A 24158-nucleotide genomic window follows, 5' to 3' on the forward strand; every position below is an offset into this window, starting at 1 on the left:
GGCACCAACACCACTCTGTTAGTATCTATATACTGGCACCAACACCACTCTGTTAGTATCTATATACTGGCACCAACACCACTCTGTTAGTATCTATATACTAGCACCAACACCACTCTGTAAGTATCTATATACTAGCACCAACACCACTCTGTAAGAATCTATATACTAGCACCAACACCACTCTGTAAGAATCTATATACTAGCACCAACACCACTCTGTAAGAATCTATATACTAGCACCAACACCACTCTGTAAGAATCTATATACTAGCACCAACACCACTCTGTAAGAATCTATATACTAGCACCAACACCACTCTGTAGGTATCTATATACTAGCACCAACACCACTCTGTAAGAATCTATATACTAGCACCAACACCACTCTGTAGGTATCTATATACTAGCACCAACACCACTCTGTAAGAATCTATATACTAGCACCAACACCACTCTGTAGGTATCTATATACTAGCACCAACACCACTCTGTAGGTATCTATATACTAGCACCAACACCACTCTGTAGGTATCTATATACTAGCACCAACACCACTCTGTAGGTATCTATATACTAGCACCAACACCACTCTGTAGGTATCTATATACTAGCACCAACACCACTCTGTAGGTATCTATATACTAGCACTAACACCACTCTGTAGGTATCTATATACTAGCACTAACACCACTCTGTAGGTATCTATATACTAGCACCAACACCACTGTGTAGGTATCTATGTACTAGCACCAACACCACTCTGTAAGAATCTATATTTACTAGCACCAACACCACTCTGTAAGTATCTATATACTAGCACCAACACCACTCTGTAAGAATCTATATACTAGCACTAACACCATGGTGTAGGTATCTATATACTAGCACCAACACCACTCTGTAAGAATCTATATACTAGCACCAACACCACTCTGTAGGTATCTATATACTAGCACCAACACCACTCTGTAGGTATCTATATACTAGCACACTCTGTAGGTATATATATACTAGCACCAACACCACTCTGTAGGTGTATATATATATATACTAGCACCAACACCACTCTGTAAGAATCTATATACTAGCACCAACACCACTCTGTAAGAATCTATATACTAGCACCAACACCACTCTGTAGGTATCTATATACTAGCACCAACACCACTCTGTAAGAATCTATATACTAGCACCAACACCACTCTGTAGGTATCTATATACTAGCACCAACACCACTCTGTAAGAATCTATATACTAGCACCAACACCACTCTGTAGGTATCTATATACTAGCACCAACACCACTCTGTAGGTATCTATATACTAGCACCAACACCACTCTGTAGGTATCTATATACTAGCACCAACACCACTCTGTAGGTATCTATATACTAGCACCAACACCACTCTGTAGGTATCTATATACTAGCACTAACACCACTCTGTAGGTATCTATATACTAGCACCAACACCACTGTGTAGGTATCTATGTACTAGCACCAACACCACTCTGTAAGAATCTATATTTACTAGCACCAACACCACTCTGTTAGTATCTATATACTGGCACCAACACCACTCTGTTAGTATCTATATACTGGCACCAACACCACTCTGTTAGTATCTATATACTAGCACCAACACCACTCTGTTAGTATCTATATACTAGCACCAACACCACTCTGTAAGAATCTATATACTAGCACTAACACCACGGTGTAGGTATCTATATACTAGCACCAACACCACTCTGTAAGAATCTATATACTAGCACCAACACCACTCTGTAAGAATCTATATACTAGCACCAACACCACTCTGTAGGTATCTATATACTAGCACCAACACCACTCTGTAAGAATCTATATACTGCACCAACACCACTCTGTAAGAATCTATATACTACACCAACACCACTCTGTAGGTATCTATATACTAGCACCAACACCACTCTGTAAGAATCTATATACTAGCACCAACACCACTCTGTAGGTATCTATATACTAGCACCAACACCACTCTGTAAGAATCTATATACTAGCACCAACACCACTCTGTAGGTATCTATATACTAGCACCAACACCACTCTGTAGGTATCTATATACTAGCACCAACACCACTCTGTAGGTATCTATATACTAGCACTAACACCACTCTGTAGGTATCTATATACTAGCACTAACACCACTCTGTAGGTATCTATATACTAGCACCAACACCACTGTGTAGGTATCTATGTACTAGCACCAACACCACTCTGTAAGAATCTATATTTACTAGCACCAACACCACTCTGTTAGTATCTATATACTAGCACCAACACCACTCTGTAAGAATCTATATACTAGCACTAACACCATGGTGTAGGTATCTATATACTAGCACCAACACCACTCTGTAAGAATCTATATACTAGCACCAACACCACTCTGTAGGTATCTATATACTAGCACCAACACCACTCTGTAGGTATCTATATACTAGCACACTCTGTAGGTATATATATACTAGCACCAACACCACTCTGTAGGTGTATATATATATATATATATATATATATATATATATATATACTAGCACCAACACCACTCTGTAAGAATCTATATACTGCACCAACACCACTGTAAGAATCTATATACTAGCACCAACACCACTCTGTAGGTATCTATATACTAGCACCAACACCACTCTGTAAGAATCTATATACTAGCACCAACACCACTCTGTAGGTATCTATATACTAGCACCAACACCACTCTGTTAGTATCTATATACTAGCACCAACACCACTCTGTAGGTATCTATATACTAGCACCAACACCACTCTGTAAGAATCTATATACTAGCACCAACACCACTCTGTAAGAATCTATATACTAGCACCAACACCACTCTGTATGTATCTATATACTAGCACCAACACCACTCTGTATGTATCTATATACTAGCACTAACACCACTCTGTAGGTATCTATATACTAGCACCAACACCACTCTGTAGGTATCTATATACTAGCACCAACACCACTCTGTTAGTATCTATATACTAGCACCAACACCACTCTGTAGGTATCTATATACTAGCACCAACACCACTCTGTTAGTATCTATATACTAGCACCAACACCACTCTGTAAGAATCTATATACTACACCAACACCACTCTGTAGGTATCTATATACTAGCACCAACACCACTCTGTAGGTATCTATATACTAGCACCAACACCACTCTGTAAGAATCTATATACTAGCACCAACACCACTCTGTAGGTATCTATATACTAGCACCAACACCACTCTGTAAGAATCTATATACTAGCACCAACACCACTCTGTAGGTATCTATATACTAGCACCAACACCACTCTGTAGGTATCTATATACTAGCACCAACACCACTCTGTAGGTATCTATATACTAGCACTAACACCACTCTGTAGGTATCTATATACTAGCACCAACACCACTCTGTAGGTATCTATATACTAGCACCAACACCACTCTGTAAGAATCTATATACTAGCACCAACACCACTCTGTTAGTATCTATATACTAGCACCAACACCACTCTGTTAGTATCTATATACTAGCACCAACACCACTCTGTAGGTATCTATATACTAGCACCAACACCACTCTGTAAGAATCTATATACTAGCACCAACACCACTCTGTAGGTATCTATATACTAGTACTAACACCACTCTGTAGGTATCTATATACTAGCACTAACACCACTCTGTATGTATCTATATACTAGCACCAACACCACTCTGTAGGTATCTATATACTAGCACCAACACCACTCTGTAAGAATCTATATACTAGCACTAACACCACTCTGTAGGTATCTATATACTAGCACTAACACCACTCTGTAGGTATCTATATACTAGCACCAACACCACTCTGTATGTATCTATATACTAGCACCAACACCACTCTGTAGGTATCTATATACTAGCACCAACACCACTCTGTAGGTATCTATATACTAGCACCAACACCACTCTGTAAGAATCTATATACTAGCACTAACACCACTCTGTAGGTATCTATATACTAGCACCAACACCACTCTGTAGGTATCTATATACTAGCACCAACACCACTCTGTAGGTATCTATATACTAGCACCAACACCACTCTGTAGGTATCTATATACTAGCACCAACACCACTCTGTAGGTATCTATATACTAGCACCAACACCACTCTGTAGGTATCTATATACTAGCACCAACACCACTCTGTAGGTATCTATATACTAGCACCAACACCACTCTGTAGGTATCTATATACTAGCACCAACACCACTCTGTAGGTATCTATATACTAGCACCAACACCGCTCTGTAGGTATCTATATACTAGCACCAACACCGCTCTGTAGGTATCTATATACTAGCACCAACACCGCTCTGTAGGTATCTATATACTAGCACCAACACCGCTCTGTAGGTATCTATATACTAGCACCAACACCAGCTCTGTAGGTATCTATATACTAGCACCAACACCACTCTGTAGGTATCTATATACTAGCACCAACACCACTCTGTAGGTATCTATATACTAGCACCAACACCACTCTGTAGGTATCTATATACTAGCACCAACACCACTCTGTAGGTATCTATATACTAGCACCAACACCACTCTGTAGGTATCTATATACTAGCACCAACACCACTCTGTAGGTATCTATATACTAGCACCAACACCACTCTGTAGGTATCTATATACTAGCACCAACACCGCTCTGTAGGTATCTATATACTAGCACCAACACCGCTCTGTAGGTATCTATATACTAGCACCAACACCGCTCTGTAAGAATCTATATACTAGCACCAACACCGCTCTGTTAGTATCTATATACTAGCACCAACACCACTCTGTAGGTATCTATATACTAGCACCAACACCGCTGTGTAAGGACCTGTATACTGTCCATGAGTGTTATGTTTCATATTAAACTGAATTGCATTGTGTACGTTCACACTACGATGTGCAGTAGGGCTGCTGCAACCAACAACATATAAAAACACATGCACTGTATATGAACGTGTGATTATGTACCTACATAACTATACATGTCTGTATGTATGCAATGTAAAATATGTCTGTTTCTGGTCCTACCTAGTTGCTCCAGTTTGGGCTCAGGCCTCTTGACCAGGCTGAGGAGCAGCTGGGAGCAGTGGCTGATGATGATGAAGGGCGGGGCTAAGGCAGGCCGGCTGTGGTACTCCACGATCAGGTTGTACCTCTGGAACTTCCAGAAGATGTCTGTCTTGCCCTGCACCACCTGGAACGTGTAGCTGTAGGCACGCAGGTGGAGGAAAGATCACAGTGAGAACACACTGCATGAGATACACGTGAGTAAGTATTGATCTTTTTTCTGTGGTAATCCAAGGTAGGGAGACAGTTGAATTGTGTATGCCCGTGAAATATACAACCTTAAATCATTATTATTATTAATAATAATCATATCAGATGGTTGTGTGAGACAGTCACAGTTCAGGCCAGACTCTTCCTGTCAATCATTAAAAGCTCTGTAAGTCTATATGCTTTGTTCAAACAAAACTTTCTACCAGCTGTTCTGGGTCAGAGAAAACAAAACAAAAGTATGTGTCAATGATTGTGCCAGTTTATTTTGGTTTCACACAGTGGATGTCAATGGATACATCCAAAACCTCTGTTCTTGCAGCACATGATCATGGAATTGGTCCCTGAATTGGGACATGTTTTTGGAGTCTCCCTCATCAGAGTATACTATTATTTCCTGGGTGATGACTGTGGCCTGAGTAACACGCGTGTGTTAAGTCTGACCTTGTACATATTTGCCATTTAGCATATGTTTTAATTTTACATACGGGTGGTTTTCCCGAGAATTTAACCCACTATCCTGTCGTCGTCAAGCCCCATGTTCTACCAGCTGAGCTGCAGAGTAGCGTGTGTGTTGAGTCTGACCTGAACATGGCGATGAGGAGGTTGAGCAGCAGAACGTTGGTAACCAGTAAGAAGATGACCAGCAGTAGGATGACCAGCCAGTTGGCGTAGATGTTGGGACAAGGGGGCAGAGTTCCCATGATGATCTCCTCTATCACTGTGGTGCAGTTGGTCTCGGGCATCCGTGCCACTGGGAAGATTACATTAGATAGTTCTTCACTATCGGTTGTTCACAGATATTTGCTTTAACGAACAAGAAAATGCACTGCGTGACACAGACGCAGGTCGCCCGCTGAGCAGTGTGGTCAAGCATGCAGAAATACTTTGATTTACACCAAGGCTCTTATGTTCACTAATAATTCAAGATATATAGTGAATGACAACAAGATGTACCACTGAACTACATGTAAACTACATGTAAACTACATGTAAACTGCATGTAAACTGAACTACATGTAAACTGAACTACATGTAAACTGAACTACATGTAAACTACATGTATACTACATGTAAACTGCATGTAAACTGAACTACATGTAAACTGAACTACATGTAAACTGAACTACATGTAAACTACATGTATACTACATGTAAACTGCATGTAAACTGAACTACATGTAAACTACATGTAAACTACATGTAAACTGCATGTAAACTGAACTACATGTAAACTACATGTAAACTACATGTAAACTGCATGTAAACTGAACTACACGTAAACTACATGTAAACTACATGACAATGGAACCACATGTAAATGACATGTAAACTACATTTTAACTGAATGACATGTAAACGACATGTAAAAACATGTCAACGGAACCACATGAAAATGGATCTACATGTAAACTACATATAAACATAAGTACTTGTAAACTACATTTAAACTGAACTACTTGTAAACTACATTTAAACTGAACTACATGTAAACTACATGTAAACGGAACTACATGTAAACTACATGTAAACTGAACTACATGTAAACTACATGTAAACTGAACTACATGTAAACTACATGTAAACTGAACTACATGTAAACTACATGTAAACTGAACTACATGTAAACTACATGTAAACTGAACTACATGTAAACTACATGTAAACTGAACTACATGTAAACTACATGTGAACTACATGTAAACTACATGTAAACTGAACTACATGTAAACTACATGTAAACTGAACTACATGTAAACTACATGTAAACTGAACTACATGTAAACTACATGTAAACTGAACTACATGTAACTACATGAAACTGACACATGTAAACTACATGACAACTGGAACCACATGTATACTACATGTAAACTGAACTACATGTAAACTACATGTAAACTGAACTACATGTAAACTACATGTAAACTGAACTACATGTAAACTACATGTAAACTGAACTACATGTAAACTACATGTAAACTGAACTACATGTAAACTACATGTAAACTGACTACATGTAAACTACATGTAAACTGAACTACATGTAAACTACATGTAACTGAACTACATGTAAACTACATGTAAACTGAACTACATGTAAACTACATGTAAACTGAACTACATGTAAACTACATGTAAACTGAACTACATGTAAACTACATGTAAACTGAACTACATGTAAACTACATGTAAACTGAACTACATGTAAACTACATGTAAACTGAACTACATGTAAACTACATGTAAACTACATGTAAACTGAACTACATGTAAACTACATGTAAACTGAACTACATGTAAACTACATGTAAACTGAACTACATGTAAACTACATGTAAACTGAACTACATGTAAACTACATGTAAACTGAACTACATGTAAACTACATGTAAACTGAACTACATGTAAAACTACATGTAAACTGAACTACATGTAAACTACATGTAAACTGAACTACATGTAAACTACATGTAAACTGAACTACATGTAAACTACATGTAAACTGAACTACATGTAAACTACATGTAAACTGAACTACATGTAACTACATGTAAACTGAACTACATGTAACTACATGTAAACTGAACTACATGTAAACTACATGTAAACTGAACTACATGTAAACTACATGTAACTGAACTACATGTAAACTACATGTAAACTGAACTACATGTAAACTACATGTAAACTGAACTACATGTAAACTACATGTAAACTGAACTACATGTAAACTACATGTAAACTGAACTACATGTAAACTACATGTAAACTGAACTACATGTAAACTACATGTAAACTGAACTACATGTAAACTACATGTAAACTGAACTACATGTAAACTACATGTAAACTGAACTACATGTAAACTACATGTAAACTGAACTACATGTAAACTACATGTAAACTGAACTACATGTAAACTACATGTAAACTGAACTACATGTAAACTACATGTAAACTGAACTACATGTAAACTACATGTAAACTGAACTACATGTAAACTACATGTAAACTGAACTACATGTAAACTACATGTAAACTGAACTACATGTAAACTACATGTAAACTGAACTACATGTAAACTACATGTAAACTGAACTACATGTAAACTACATGTAAACTGAACTACATGTAAACTACATGTAAACTGAACTACATGTAAACTACATGTAAACTGAACTACATGTAAACTACATGTAAACTGAACTACATGTAAACTACATGTAAACTGAACTACATGTAAACTACATGTAAACTGAACTACATGTAAACTACATGTAAACTACATGTAAACTACATGTAAACTACATGTAAACTACATGTAAACTGAACTACATGTAAACTACATGTAAACTACATGTAAACTACATGTAAACTACATGTAAACTGAACTACATGTAAACTACATGTAAACTACATGTAAACTACATGTAAACTGAACTACATGTAAACTACATGTAAACTGAACTACATGTAAACTACATGTAAACTGAACTACATGTAAACTACATGTAAACTGAACTACATGTAAACTACATGTAAACTGAACTACATGTAAACTACATGTAAACTGAACTACATGTAAACTACATGTAAACTGAACTACATGTAAACTACATGTAAACTGAACTACATGTAAACTACATGTAAACTGAACTACATGTAAACTACATGTGAACTACATGTAAACTACATGTGAACTACATGTAAACTACATGTAAACTACATGTAAACTACATGTAAACTACATGTAAACTGAACTACATGTAAACTACATGTAAACTACATGTAAACTAAACTACATGTAAACTACATGTAAACTGAACTACATGTAAACTACATGTAAACTGAACTACATGTAAACTGAACTACATGTAAACTACATGTAAACTGAACTACATGTAAACTGAACTACATGTAAACTGAACTACATGTGAACTACATGTAAACTGAACTACATGTAAACTGAACTACATGTAAACTACATGTAAACTGAACTACATGTAAACTGAACTACATGTAAACTACATGACAATGGAACCACATGTATACTACATGTAAACTACATGTAAACTGAACTACATGTAAACTGAACTACATGTAAACTACATGTAAACTGAACTACATGTAAACTGAACTACATGTAAACTGAACTACATGTAAACTGAACTACATGTAAACTACATGTAAACTGAACTACATGTAAACTGAACTACATGTAAACTACATGTAAACTGAACTACATGTAAACTACATGTAAACTGAACTACATGTAAACTACATGTAAACTGAACTACATGTAAACTACATGTAAACTGAACTACATGTAAACTGAACTACATGTAAACTGAACTACATGTGAACTACATGTAAACTGAACTACATGTAAACTGAACTACATGTAAACTACATGACAACTGAACTACATGTAAAGAACATGACAACGGAACCACATGTAAAGAACATGAAAACGGATCTACATGTAAACTACATGTAAACTAGAAGTTCATGTGTTCATGCTGACGTATGACGTAAAGGTAACGTAAGGGTAATGGCGGACTGAAGGGATTTATGTAGAGCACCTCAAGATAAAACATAATATTCGAAATATCTGCTAAATTAGACTCAAATATTAGCACTACTTAATCTGGTGAGTGATAACCTTCAATCTGGACAATAACACAAAACAAATCCTAAAACTAGAGACATTTATCGACAAATATTACGAAAACAGGCAACAACCAAACATGACGGAGAGTAAGACAGGGGAACCGATTACAAAACGAAAACGTGACTCTTCTACAGACACTGATGATTTAATATTCTCACCACCGGGAATGGTAAAGGTCGAAACCGATCTGTTAAAATCAATAAATGACAAACTGGGTATACTTGAATTAGTTAGTAAGGATATAAAAGAGTTGAAGGCAAGCCTAGAGATGAGTGATGAAAAAGCTGCGACATTGGAGAAGCAAACACACGCGCTAAAAGGGACAGTCAATAAGATTGAAACCGAAATGAATGGAATTAAAAAGGAGAACACCGTTCTGAAAGAAACCTTACTGGACATACAAACTAGATCCATGAGAGAGAATTTGGTACTTACAGGTATCCAAGAAAAAGAAGGAGAAGTTCCTGAATCTATAGTTAGAGAGTTCCTCCTTACAGCGCTTCAGATTCCACGCGAAGTTATGACAAAATCCAACTTGAACGCGTTCACCGCTTCGGACAGAGAGGGCAGAGGTACGAACGCCCAATCGTTGCCAAATTTGCTTCATTTAAAGATAAAATAATGGTTAAAAGCCTGGGTAAAAGACTTGCTGGGACCAAAATTGGCATGAATGATCAGTTTCCGAAGGAAATTGCAGAACGGCGCAAAGTTCTGTATCCAATTTTCAAAGAAAATAGATTAAAAGCGAAACGAGTAGCTCTCGTCGTTGATAAACTATATATTGATAACCAGTTGTTCAGAGACACAAAGACTACTCCATGGTTATTTTAAAAATTACAAAGTTCTCATAGACGAGGGAAATAAACACAATTCAAGCCCGGTTACTGATTGTAACAATACAATAAAAAATATAGCTTTTCTATAAATCTTCACATATAACTAATTGAACACACAAGCACTAATTCAACATAGTGAAGATAAAAACTAAGTAAACAGAAGGCACAGTATGTGTGGATGGTATGGTTTGTGTTTATTTTTTATTTTATTTGTTATGTTTGGAAAGTTGAGTGAGTGAGTAATGAAATGGTTGCATATCCCAGAGCCAATGTATTGCTGTGAGCCGGGTATGAGGGCTTTCAATGTTGTTCAGATGATGGATATACTTTTATAATGAATTATACGTCTTATTTATTTATTGTCCTATCATGGAGAACTACATTTTTTATTTATTTTTTTATAAATTATATCTAATTATTTATTATCCTATTTTAATGGTACGGTCCATGGCACTATACCCTAGACACCCACCTGAATGACCCAGATACTAAGGAGAAGTCCCTAACTGTTTTATGTGCCCGCTGTAAGCGGTCAGTATGCAGCTAAAATGAGGTCAGAGACCAAGAGCAGCACTGCCCCCTCAAGATTCTGAGCCTGCTTGGCAGGGTTGGTCCTGCAAAGCCAAAGCCCCATAAAGGGAGAGCATAATATACAAGGAAATTCTCAAAGCTGCTAATGAGAACCTTGACGACCTTGTACCTAGCCGGTGGGGATTCCGGTGGGGTGCCCCCACCCAGGCAGTGGCAGTGCTGGCAACACTAGCTGCAGTAACCCATGGGGAGGGGGTCACACTCGGACATTCAGAGAGGGGGTATATTATTGTGGCCCTGGCGGCACAAAATCAAAGTCGGACTGCATGGAGATGCGTGGGGACATGGTCATGACGGGTGGCCGTATTGTGGGTGTTTCAGGAATAAGGTGTACATTTGACCTCCATTATCTAGGATATGACAATGGTAAATAAATCTCTCAATTTTTGCTAATTTTTTGTGCGGTCTTGCAGGCCTTCTCATGCAGCTGCAACTGCAAGTGCATTTGTAAATCATGACCCATCTTGAGTTGGGCTCTGGGATGGTGCAATTGTTGAGAAAGTGAGCTTATGGTTGTGTGGGGGTAAGGGCTGAGTGTGTGTGGGTGTATGTGTGTATCCCACAACTGTTGCGAAGGAAGAAGTAAAAGATGTTAGGGACAATAGAGGATGATCCACAGATATATATAATACAAATCGAGGTGAGGGCAATGGAAATGCATATGGTAATTGATCTTCTTCAATTCGGTAAATGGCACTGTATGCTCTTTTCAAAGAATGGATCCCAGTCGGTTCAGGGCTATGGGATACAGGGGGTCGAGGGTGGTCTACCGGGCATTGGGATGACAAGCCATCTCGAGATGAGGCCTTTTAGCGGGTGGAATAGTAGGGACCAATTGGAGGTTTACTTAGTAGAAATGCAAATATCATGGTACAACTATATAGACACTCAATCATTATGTTACTTTTTAATAGTACGTTTACAAAAATATATTCTGATTAAAAGAATGAAAGGTGTGTCTCATTATGGTAAGTGGTGAAATAAGTATAGCCAGTTACAATTGTAATGGCTTAGCAGATAATAAGAAAAGACGATCAGTATTTACCTGGCTAAAAGAGAAGGATTATAATATCTATTGTTTACAGGAAACCCATTCAACAGTTTTAGATGAAGTTTTGTGGAAAAAGAACTGGGGGGGCAAAATATATTTCTCCCATGGGCAAAGAAATTCAAAAGGGGTGATGGTTTTAATTAACAATAATTTTGATCCAAATGTGCAAATTGTCCAAACAGATCCTCAAGGTAGATGGATTATTTTAAATATGTTATTGGACAATAAACAAATATGGCTTGTTAACCTATACGGTCCGAATAATGATGATCCAAGCTTCTTTGAAAATATATATAAGAATTTATCAACTCTACAAGCAACACTAGACTCTATTATTATAGTGGGAGATTTTAATACGGTCTTAAATACCTCTATAGACCGGAAAGGAAATCACACTACAAACTATCACCCTCAGGCACTTAAGGAAATCATGAATGTCATGGATATATTGGAATTAGTGGATATATGGAGACTTAAATACCCTGATTTAGTGAGATATACATGGCGGAGGCTGAATCAAGCTAGTCGTCTTGACTACTTTCTTATACCATTCTCTCTGGCACCAAAAGTTAAAAAAGTGTTGATAGGGGACAGAATGCGGTCGGATCATCACATAATTGGCATATATATTTCTCTTACAGAATTTCCACGTGGGCGAGGATATTGGAAATTTAATCAAAGTCTACTAGATGATAAATTGTTTAGAACTAGGACAGAAGATTTTATAACTGACTTTTTCAGACATAACATAGGTACAGCAGATCCCCTTATTGTATGGGACACTTTTAAGTGTGCCTTTAGAGGCCATGCAATTCAGTACTCATCTATAAAACAAAGGGAATTTAGATCAAAAGAGTCCATATTAACAAAGGAAATTGAAGGACTAACAGTACAGTTAGATAGCAATAAAAACAGTACCATAGAGGCACAGAATAAGTTAGAGGAAAAACAAAAAGAAATGGAGGAACTTATTCAAGAAAGATCCAGTGTAATATATTATAAAAATAAAGCGAACTGGATGGAATATGGGGAAAAATGCACCAAATTCTTTTTCAATCTTCAATATAGAAATGCTACCAAAAAAAATGTATTAAAACTTGTTACAAATGATGGAGTCACGCATGATTCACCAAATGATATTTTGAAAGAGGAAGTAAAGTACTTTAAGAATATGTTTTCGTTTCAGGCTCCTCCATCTCCACTAACTGAAACTAATTGTATGGATTTTTTTCCTATTAATAATGTAAAATTAACATCTGTACAGAAAGACTCATGTGAAGGCCAAATTACAGAGGAGGAACTGCTTGATGCAATTGGGGCCTTTAAGGATGGGAAAACTCCAGGGCTGGATGGCATACCAGTGGAAGTATACAAAACTTTTTTTGATATACTCAAAGGACCATTATTAGCTTGTTTTAACCACTCCTATATAAATGGTAGATTATCAGACACGCAACAAGGTCTGATATCGTTATTACTGAAACAGGACCCAAGTGGTATATATAAAGATCCAGTCCAATTAAAAAATTGGAGACCTCTTACACTTCAGTGTTGTGATGCAAAAATCCTAGCAAAATGCTTGGCGCATAGAATAAAAAAGGGATTGTCAGATATTATTCATCCTAATCAGACAGGTTTTTTACATGGACGATACATTGGAGATAATATAAGGCAAGTACTGGAAACAATAGAACACTATGAAATATCGGGGACACCAGGTCTGGTTTTCATAGCTGATTTTGAAAAGGCTTTTGATAAAGTACGACTGGAGTTTATATATAAATGCCTAGAATATTTCAATTTTGGGGAATCTCTTATAAAATGGGTTAAAATTATGTATAGTAACCCTAGGTGTAAAATAGTAAATAATGGCTACATCTCAGAAAGTTTTAAACTATCTAGAGGAGTAAAACAAGGTTGTCCACTATCGGCATATCTATTTATTATTGCCATCGAAATGTTAGCTGTTAAAATTAGATCAAACATTAATATTAATGGATTAGAAATCCGTGGCTTAAAAACTAAGGTGTCATTGTACGCTGATGATTCATGTTTTCTTTTAAAACCACAACTAGAGTCTCTCCACGGCCTCATAGAGGATCTAGATACCTTTGCTATCCTCTCTGGATTAAAACCAAATTATGATAAATGTACCATATTACGTATTGGATCACTAAAAAATACACATTTTATATTGCCATGTAGTTTACCAATTAAATGGTCTGACGGAGATGTGGACATACTCGGTATAAAAATCCCAAAAGAAAGAAATGATCTCACTCCAATAAATTTTTATAGAAAGTTAGCAAAAATAGATAAGATCTTGCTACCATGGAAAGGAAAATACTTGTCTATTTGTGGAAAAATCACCCTGATTAACTCTTTAGTCATATCACAGTTTACCTATTTGCTTATGGTTTTGCCTACACCTAGTGACCTGCTTTTTAAATTATATGAACAAAAAATATTCCATTTTATTTGGAACGGCAAGCCAGATAAAATTAAAAGGGCCTATTTATATAACGAATATGAATTCGGAGGGCAGAAATTATTAAATATTAAAGCATTAGACCTCTCACTAAAGGCATCAGTCATACAAAAGTTATACTTAAATCCAAACTGGTTCTCTAGTAAATTGGTACGAATGTCTCATCCTATGTTCAAGAAGGGCCTTTTTCCCTTTATTCAAATTACACCTGCTCACTTTCGGTTGTTTGAAAAGGAAATAATCTCCAAAATATCCTTATTTTTTAAACAAGCCTTAGAAAGTTGGTTGCAATTTCAGTTTAATCCACCTGAAAGGACGGAACAAATAGTACAACAAATATTGTGGTTAAATTCAAATATAGTAATTGATAAAAAAACTGTATTTATCGAAGAAATGTTTAAAAAAGGTATAATTTTTGTGAATGATATCATAAATAGGACTGGTGGAGTTATGTCACACATGCAGCTAACACAGACATATGGAAATGTCTGCTCTACCCAAAATTACAACCAATTAATTGCAGCATTACCACAAAAATGGAAGAGGCAAGTAGAAGGGGAAAAAAGTAAGGAACTTGTATGTCGGCCCTGTATTAAAGAACATAAATGGTTAAAGAAAAGTGTGATAAATAAAAACATATACCAATTTCATTTAAGGACCAAAAAACTGACAGCTGTGCCATATAAATTGCAAAATAGTTGGGAAGAGATTTTCGATGTACCCATTCCATGGCACATGGTTTATGAATTGATACGCAAAACAACGCCGGATTCAAAACTTCGAATTTTTCAATTTAAATTACTGTACAAAATTCTTGCAACTAATAGAATGTTATATATATGGGGTATACAATCTTCCCAGCTCTGCAGATTCTGTTGTGAGGAGGCAGAGTCATTAGATCATTTATTTTGGTATTGTCCATATGTAGCTCGTTTTTGGTCACAGGTCCAGGAATGGCTGAAGAATTGCAACATTTGCCTAGAACTAACGCTACAGATAGCAATACTGGGGGATTTGAAAAGCCATAGTCAATCAATCAATAATATAATAATTATTTTAGCAAAAATGTTTATTTTTAATTTACAATCTGTAGAAGCTATGAGAATAGGAAGGTTCAAATCTTTTGTGAAGCATCACAGCACAGTTGAAAAATATATGGCAAATAAAAATCCGAAATGGATGATGTTGGAAGATAGATGGGAAGGGTTGAGTGGAACTGAAGGGTGGGACTAATAACAAGATAAACAATGTAGGGCATACGGGATCTGTGAAATGTGTATAGGTGCGGAGCTTTTGTGAAATGGCACAGTTACAAGTGGAAATAAAATTGGATGGACAACAGAAATAGAGGAAGGACTAAGAACAAACGAGAGAACTATTATAAAGTAGTCTGTGTCTGTAAAATAGGTATAAGATGTATAAATTGAAGGTAAAAGCAGAGGTGTTTGTTAGTTTACTCCAATTGGGGGAGCGGTGGTAGGGTTGCGGGGAATAATAATAAAGGTATATTCTTTAAAAAAGTATGTATGTCTATATAGGTATGTGTATGTATATATGTATATATGTATGCATGCGTGTATGGATATATATATTTACCCAAAAAAATATGGGGGATTGGAAATGATGCAGACAATTACATTGGAAGCAACATTCTTTCCGCAATATTAAGCTGATCCACCCCAAGAAAAATAAAAAAAATAAAAAAAATAAAAAATAAAAAATAAAAAAACTACATGTAAACTGAACTACATGTAAACTACATGTAAACTGAACTACATGTAAACTACATGTAAACTGAACTACATGTAAACTACATGTAAACTGAACTACATGTAAACTACATGTAAACTGAACTACATGTAAACTACATGTAAACTGAACTACATGTAAACTGAACTACATGTAAACTGAACTACATGTAAACTGAACTACATGTAAACTACATGTAAACTGAACTACATGTAAACTACATGACAACTGAACTACATGTAAACTACATGACAACGGAACCACATGTAAAGAACATGTAAACAGAACCACATGTAAATGACATGAAAACGGATCTACATGTAAACTACATTTAAACTGGCAATGTGTAAACTACATGTAAACTGGCAATGTGTAAACTACATGTAAACTGACTACATGTGAACTGACTACATGTGAACTACATGTAAACTGGCTATGTGTAAACTACATGTAAACTGGCTATGTGTAAACTACACGTAAACGGAAGTACATGTAAACTAAGTGTAAAATACATGTAAATTGACTAAATGTAAACTACATGTACACTGACTACATGTAAACTACATGACAACTGAACTACATGTAAACTACATGACAACGGAACCACATGTAAAGAACATGTAAACAGAACCACATGTAAATGACATGAAAACGGATCTACATGTAAACTACATTTAAACTGGCAATGTGTAAACTACATGTAAACTGGCAATGTGTAAACTACATGTAAACTGACTACATGTGAACTGACTACATGTGAACTACATGTAAACTGGCTATGTGTAAACTACATGTGAACTGACTACATGTGAACTACATGTAAACTGGCTATGTGTAAACTACATGTAAACTGGCTATGTGTAAACTACACGTAAACGGAAGTACATGTAAACTAAGTGTAAAATACATGTAAATTGACTAAATGTAAACTACATGTACACTGACTACATGTAAACTTAATGTAAACTACATGTAAATGGAACTACATGTAAACGTAATGTAAACTACATGTAAACGGAACTACATGTAAACGTAATGTAAACTACATGTAAACGGAACTACATGTAAACGGAACTACATGTAAACGTAATGTAAACTACATGTAAACGGAACTACATGTAAACTACATGTGCACCAGTGGAGGCTGCTGAGGGGAGGATGGCTCATAATAATGGCTGGAACAGAGAATATGGATCCATATAAACCATGTGTTTGATGGATTTGATATCATTCCACTTACTTCGTTCCAGACATGACCATGAGCTCGTCCTCTCCAATGAAGGTGCTACCAACCTCCTGTGGTATACACTACATGTCTCCTGAACAACATGTAAACTACATGTGAACTACATGTAAACTAAACTACATGTGATCTACATGTACATGACTATAAGAGCAGAGGCACTGCTAGAAAACAGAAAACATTCTATCTCACCGTCAATCTCCTCCAGTGGGATCTGGCCAAAGATGTGCAGGTAGGGTCGATACAGGACCCTGCGAAACACCCAGTCTAGGCGCGGGTCGTTGGGGTGGAGAAGGGCCTGAGTAGCCACGCCGTACGCTATGAGCCACACACTCAGGAAGAACAGGAAGAAGAACACATCCTTCATCTGCCAGGAAGAACAGAGCACAAACAGTACGTGTAATCCTCATCTGACATACACTACAAATGTACCAGGTAATAAAGTACGGTTAGAACCACAATTCCATTTATACACACCAGGGTTGGGGTTGAATTACATTTCAAATCCAGTCAATTCAGGAAGTACACTGGAATTACAATTACAATGAAAAATAATAATAATCAATGACAATTTTTTAAAATGTTTTATTTGGTTAACTTTCTGAATTGACTGGATTTGACCTCAACCCTGATACACAAATACATCAGAGTTTTGTAAATGTGGTTAGTGGGGCTACGTTGTATTTATGGATCATGCTTTGTGGGTCATACGTGTTTGTCTTTTGAACAGTTCTCTACTTTACCATCCTCTCCACAATGATGATCTTGGGCCCCAGTTGCTTGTGGATGGCGAAGATGTGGATGAGACGCAGTGTGAACACCATGAAGTCCAGCGCCAGAACCGTTCGTCCTGCCTCATACGTGTCTTTCATCATCCTGTCATAATTACATCCTATATTAGACCTACATTAAACTCTGGCCCTCATTCAAATCTAGACCTCGAAGCCAGTTCCACAGATTTTTATTTATTTATTATTTTTTATCCTCCCCCTAATCAGGAACTGATTAAGACCTGGGACACCAGGTGGATGCAATGAATTATCAGGTAGAAGACCAAAGCAGCAGTAGTCCCCGGACCTCGTAGGGTCAGATTTGAATACCCCAGCTGTACGGAGTTAATGTCACTACCAATGTCACTTCATACAGTAAATTTACTGAAAATCAGCAGTTCTCAGTTATCTATCACTAGATATCACACCACAACTATAGCCTACTGTAGCCTATCATATAGCCTACCTACTGTAGCCTATCATATAGCCTACCTACTGTAGCCTATCAAAACTAATTTCCTGTTAGAAATCATCACTTTTTTAAAATCAAATCCTCCTGCTGCAGGGTTATTTTACTCTTGCGATGAAACTGGTCAAATTAAGATCCTACACCTGTATATTTGTATTTTGTATTTATTTAACCAGGAAAAGCCCATTGAGACCCAGAGCCTCTTTCTCAAGGGAGACCTGGCCAAAAAGGCAGCAACAATCAATACATTACATAATTAAAACATACAACAATACAACATGATCCAGCCTAAAAAAAAGAATTTACACTCCTCTGTATGTCTCCCAGCAATATTTTTAAATTAATTCAGTGGCACTAACATATCTAGATGGAAGCATGCATTGTAGATTATTCCATGAGTCTGGTGCACAATAAGAGAAGGCAGTCTTGCAAAATACTGTGAATGTCCTGGGGACTTTAAGTAGAAACCACCTAGCAGACCGGGTATGGTAACTGCTGGTGGTGAAGGAGACCAGACTACAGAGGTAAAGAGGGAGTTTACCCAAAAGGGCTTTGTAGATGAACACATACAAATGTATCTTTCTGCGCATATAAAGTGAAGTCCAACCTACCATTTGGTACAATGTGCAATGGTGGGTGAGTGACTTGGCATTTACAATAGAGCCCAAGGATGCATGATAAACAGAGTCCAGTCTCTGTAAGACAGAGGAGGCTGCATGCATATACAACAAGTCACCATAATCAATTACAGAGAGAAAAGTGGCCTGAACAAGCTTCTTCCTAGACATAAGCGGGAAGCAAGCCTTATTACGAAAAGAAAAACCCAATTTCAATGTAAGCTTCCTCACAAGATTATCCACATGAACTTTAAAGGACAACTTGTCATCCAACCAAATACCTAGGTATTTGTAGGATGACACTTTTCAATGGATAAGCCACCAGATGTGACAATGCTAACGTTCTCTGGCAGAGTTCTAGCTCTGGTAAAGGTCATGAATTTAGTTTTTTTTAATTTTTATATTCATGACCAGTTTGAGACCATAAAGGGAGGCCTGCAGTGACTGAAAGCAGTCTGGAGCTCTTCAACAGCCTGAACCAGAGAAGGAGCACATTAATATATAACTATCATCTGCATATAGATGGAACTTTGTTGGTTGCAAGAGAGGAAATTGGATGCAAGAGAGGAAGGACTCTGCTCACCTGCAGGACACACTGATTACGAAGAGTGAGATGGCCACCATGTCACACTTGTTCCAGTTGTCCTCCACGTACAGCTTGAATTTCTTCAGGATGCTCATGTCTTCGTCTGTGAAGAAACTCTGCATCACCCAGGTCAATAAAGTGTTAGTTCACTCTGTTAGAACATCACCATTAGCAGTATCATTCTATTTGTGTATATTTCGAGGTCATTTGAGTAATTTATGTCAAATTTCCCCAGGCTAAAAATAATTTATCCTCAACAACAGTCCTCGAGTATCCTCAACTCTGCACATATTTTGTCTAGCCGCACGCACACCTGATGCAACTTATCAACAGCTGATAAGAGTACCTGAGGAACAGAGTTGAGAAGCACTGAACTGGAACCATATTCCTTAGTCCACTACTTAGTGTTTTGAACAGGGCCCTTGTCGAAAGTAGTTCAGTATGTAGGGAATAGGGTGCCATTTCAGACACAGATATTCTGCTATGTAACCTTTATGTAACTAGGCAAGTCAGTTAAGAACAAATTATTATTTACAATGACGTCCTACCCCGGCCAAACCCTAACTCAGACGACGCTGGGCCAATTGTGCGCCGCCCTATGGGACTGCCAATCACAGCCGGATGTGATACAGCCTGGATTCAAACTAGGGACTGTAGTGACGCCTCTTGCACTGAGATGCAGTGCCTTAGACCGCTGCGCCACTCGGGAGCTCACTGGGCAAAAACTGGTTGAATCAACGTTGTTGCCAAGTAATTTCAACAACAAATAATGACATGTGAAAAAAAAAATTGCCCTAACTTTTAACCTAAATCCAATGACATGGTGATTTTTTAAATTTTATTTTCACATTGAATTCACGTTAGTTGACAACTCAAACAAATTGAAATCAAAACCCGTGGGAAGTGATGTCAATGATGATGACATGAGTTGGGCTCATGGTCTCCCTAGGTAGCTCTGCCATTGTCACCCTCAGCCCTACAAGGACATTTCCTCTCGGTCTAACAATTAAGACATTGGTTTCTCTCGTGGGAGACCAGAGTTCAGATCCAGCCTGTGACGTCAACATACCTGTCTCAGCTCCTCCAGCACCAGGGTGAAGACCCAGAAGTAGAGCATGATCTCAGGGGCCCCAGGGCCCGCGGGGGGCGGAGGACGAAAGTCCAGCAGGAGCACGTAGGTGAACAGGATGAGGAAAGCAAAGTACATGATGACGTTGCCTAGGAACACAGTGACCGGGGCACTCCAGAAGCGACGCCAGCGACGCAGCAGGAAACGCCACCACACGGCGGCGCTGCTCTGGCCCTCCACGCCACCAGGAGGACCACCCGAGTCTCTGGAACACCATACAACAAATTGAAAATTGGGAATTTTACTTGATTATAGTTTTTTATATACAGTCTTCTTCAACAGTCCACAAAAATTCTAGCCTTATATTACCAGACTGGCTAACTCACAAGGCTGCTAAAAGGCAGGTTGACATGAAGTGTAGTCAACTTTGTTCTAAGTGCATAAATAATCTGATTGGTTTAGGGCAGAACAATTGTTTTTATAGTTTATTCAACTAAACCTTTAATAAAACAAATGCTAACTGACCTACTGGCATATTTTTGACCTAGCTTGCTAGCTAATTCGATTTTATAATTCAACCTTAGTAGGAAGTAGTGCCCTGCTCAGCTAAGCTACATATAGTTTAACATTTTACGTTTCTGCCCCCAGGGAAACATAACTGTCCATTCCAATTGTTAAGTTTATATAGCTTATAAAACTAAATATTTTGATAAAGAAAGTGGGAGCTGATTTACTGGTATATTTGAGACCAAGCTAGCTAGCTCTATTCTATGTCTCAACATTACTAAAAGATAGCTATTTGCTAGCCAAATAGCTGTTTAGCTTAGCATTTTACGTTGCTACTGTCACGTCTGCTCCCGCTCTTCCCGATTTTTTTTACCTTGTCAGCTCAGTTACTGGCCTAACGCTCTAACCACTAGGCTACCATAACTGTCCATCCCCATTTTTAAAAGTTCATATAGCTTATTCAACTTACCATTTCAATAAAGTAAATGTTAGCTGACTTGTATATTTGACACCTAGCTAGCTAGCTCTGTATTAATTCAACATGAGTAGCTAAGAGGTAAATACTTAGCAAGCTAGCTTGCTTTGATTAGTTTAACATGTTGCTGCTAGCTTGCCACATTTTGCTGTTTCCTTCAAGTCATGAGACCAGCTGTATCTTAAAGATGTTGTCACATTTGTCTGACTACTGTAACACAACAATGATTTCAAAACGTAGAACTTGTAACTCAAAGTTTTATTTACAATATTTTCAGTTCCAACCTCCGCCATGTTTTCAAAAGTTGTACATCTGTTAAACCCCGCCCATTGACCTTGTAGAAACCAATCGGATTTGTTCTGCCCTAAACCAATCAGATTCTTTCTGCCCTTAGAACAAAGTTGACTACACTTTATGTCCCTTTATAAACAGCAGGTATAGTAGAATAAATGGTTTTATAACTCACAAAGGGTCATTGTCTGTTAGTAGCAGGGCCTTTTCTGTGTCCAGACTGTCTAGTTCCACATACTGCTCCTCTCCTCCACCACGACTGTCTAGCTCCTCATCACTGCATCATTACACACATAGAGACAACATGACTACACACACGAGGACAGGGCCGATGCATGCACACACACACACACACACACACACAGGGGCGCATACACACACACACGAGCGCATACACACACACATACACACACACGGGCGCATACACACACACACACACACACACACACGGGCGTGTACACACACACACACACACACATAGTGATAGTGGTACACACATGAACATATTGACCCAAGCACTCCAGCACGTAGATGCAGACACTGAAACGAGTACCCACAACTCTGTGCTTCAACAACAGACATATGTTCTTACGGTTCCTACCGTACTGTGGAAATGACTGTGCCAACATTGACAATATGAAGCTAGATTGTTTCTGTGGTGACCTGAACTTGATGAGGTTGGTCCAGATGAGAGGGGGACAGAAGAAAGACAGCACCAGTTTGGAGATGGCTGTGTCTGTAGTCATCGCCCCCCACCAGATCTTAGTGAGGAACCCCTGGGACAAACCATGATCGCAGTTACCAACCTATCTTAGGCCATACTAATTGTATTACATAGGCCATACTAATTGTACTACATAGGCCATACTAATTGTACTACATAGGCCATACTAATTGTACTACATAGGCCATACTAATTGTATTACATAGGCCAAACTAATTGTACTACATAGGCCATACTAATTGTACTACATAGGCCATACTAATTGTATTACATAGGCCAAACTAATTGTACTACATAGGCCATACTAATTGTACTACATAGGCCATACTAATTGTATTACATAGGCCATACTAATTGTATTACATAGGCCAAACTAATTGTACTACATAGGCCATACTAATTGTACTACATAGGCCATACTAATTGTACTACATAGGCCATACTAATTGTATTACATAGGCCATACTAATTGTATTACATGTTTAACATATATATATTTTTAAGTAAGACAAGCACATTTTAGTGTATTGGGGAGGTTAAAAGAGGTAGTTCAGCCATAATCTGAAAGGATGTTGTGAATCATTTACTGTAAAATTGAGGACACTATTTTGCTATAATCCTGCAA

General features: G+C 37.6%; 1 protein-coding gene across 1 annotated transcript in view; it reads right to left on the reverse strand.

Annotated features, from left to right (window-relative positions):
- Window positions 1-5146: 5146 nt before the first annotated feature.
- The window catches only part of LOC120040201 (transient receptor potential cation channel subfamily M member 5-like), a gene marked incomplete at its 3' end in the record, with an annotated part of 63041 nt that continues 44029 nt past the window's right edge, over window positions 5147-24158 (reverse strand). Inside the window, 8 exon segments of the mRNA XM_038985446.1 lie at window positions 5147-5325; window positions 5978-6146; window positions 18218-18392; window positions 18769-18901; window positions 20465-20583; window positions 21537-21770; window positions 22981-23086; window positions 23473-23585. Of these exon segments, the coding sequence (XP_038841374.1) occupies window positions 5147-5325; window positions 5978-6146; window positions 18218-18392; window positions 18769-18901; window positions 20465-20583; window positions 21537-21770; window positions 22981-23086; window positions 23473-23585 (1228 nt within the window).

The sequence above is a fragment of the Salvelinus namaycush genome, unplaced genomic scaffold (assembly GCF_016432855.1).
Source record: "Salvelinus namaycush isolate Seneca unplaced genomic scaffold, SaNama_1.0 Scaffold335, whole genome shotgun sequence".
NCBI classification, from domain to species: Eukaryota; Metazoa; Chordata; class Actinopteri; order Salmoniformes; family Salmonidae; genus Salvelinus; species Salvelinus namaycush.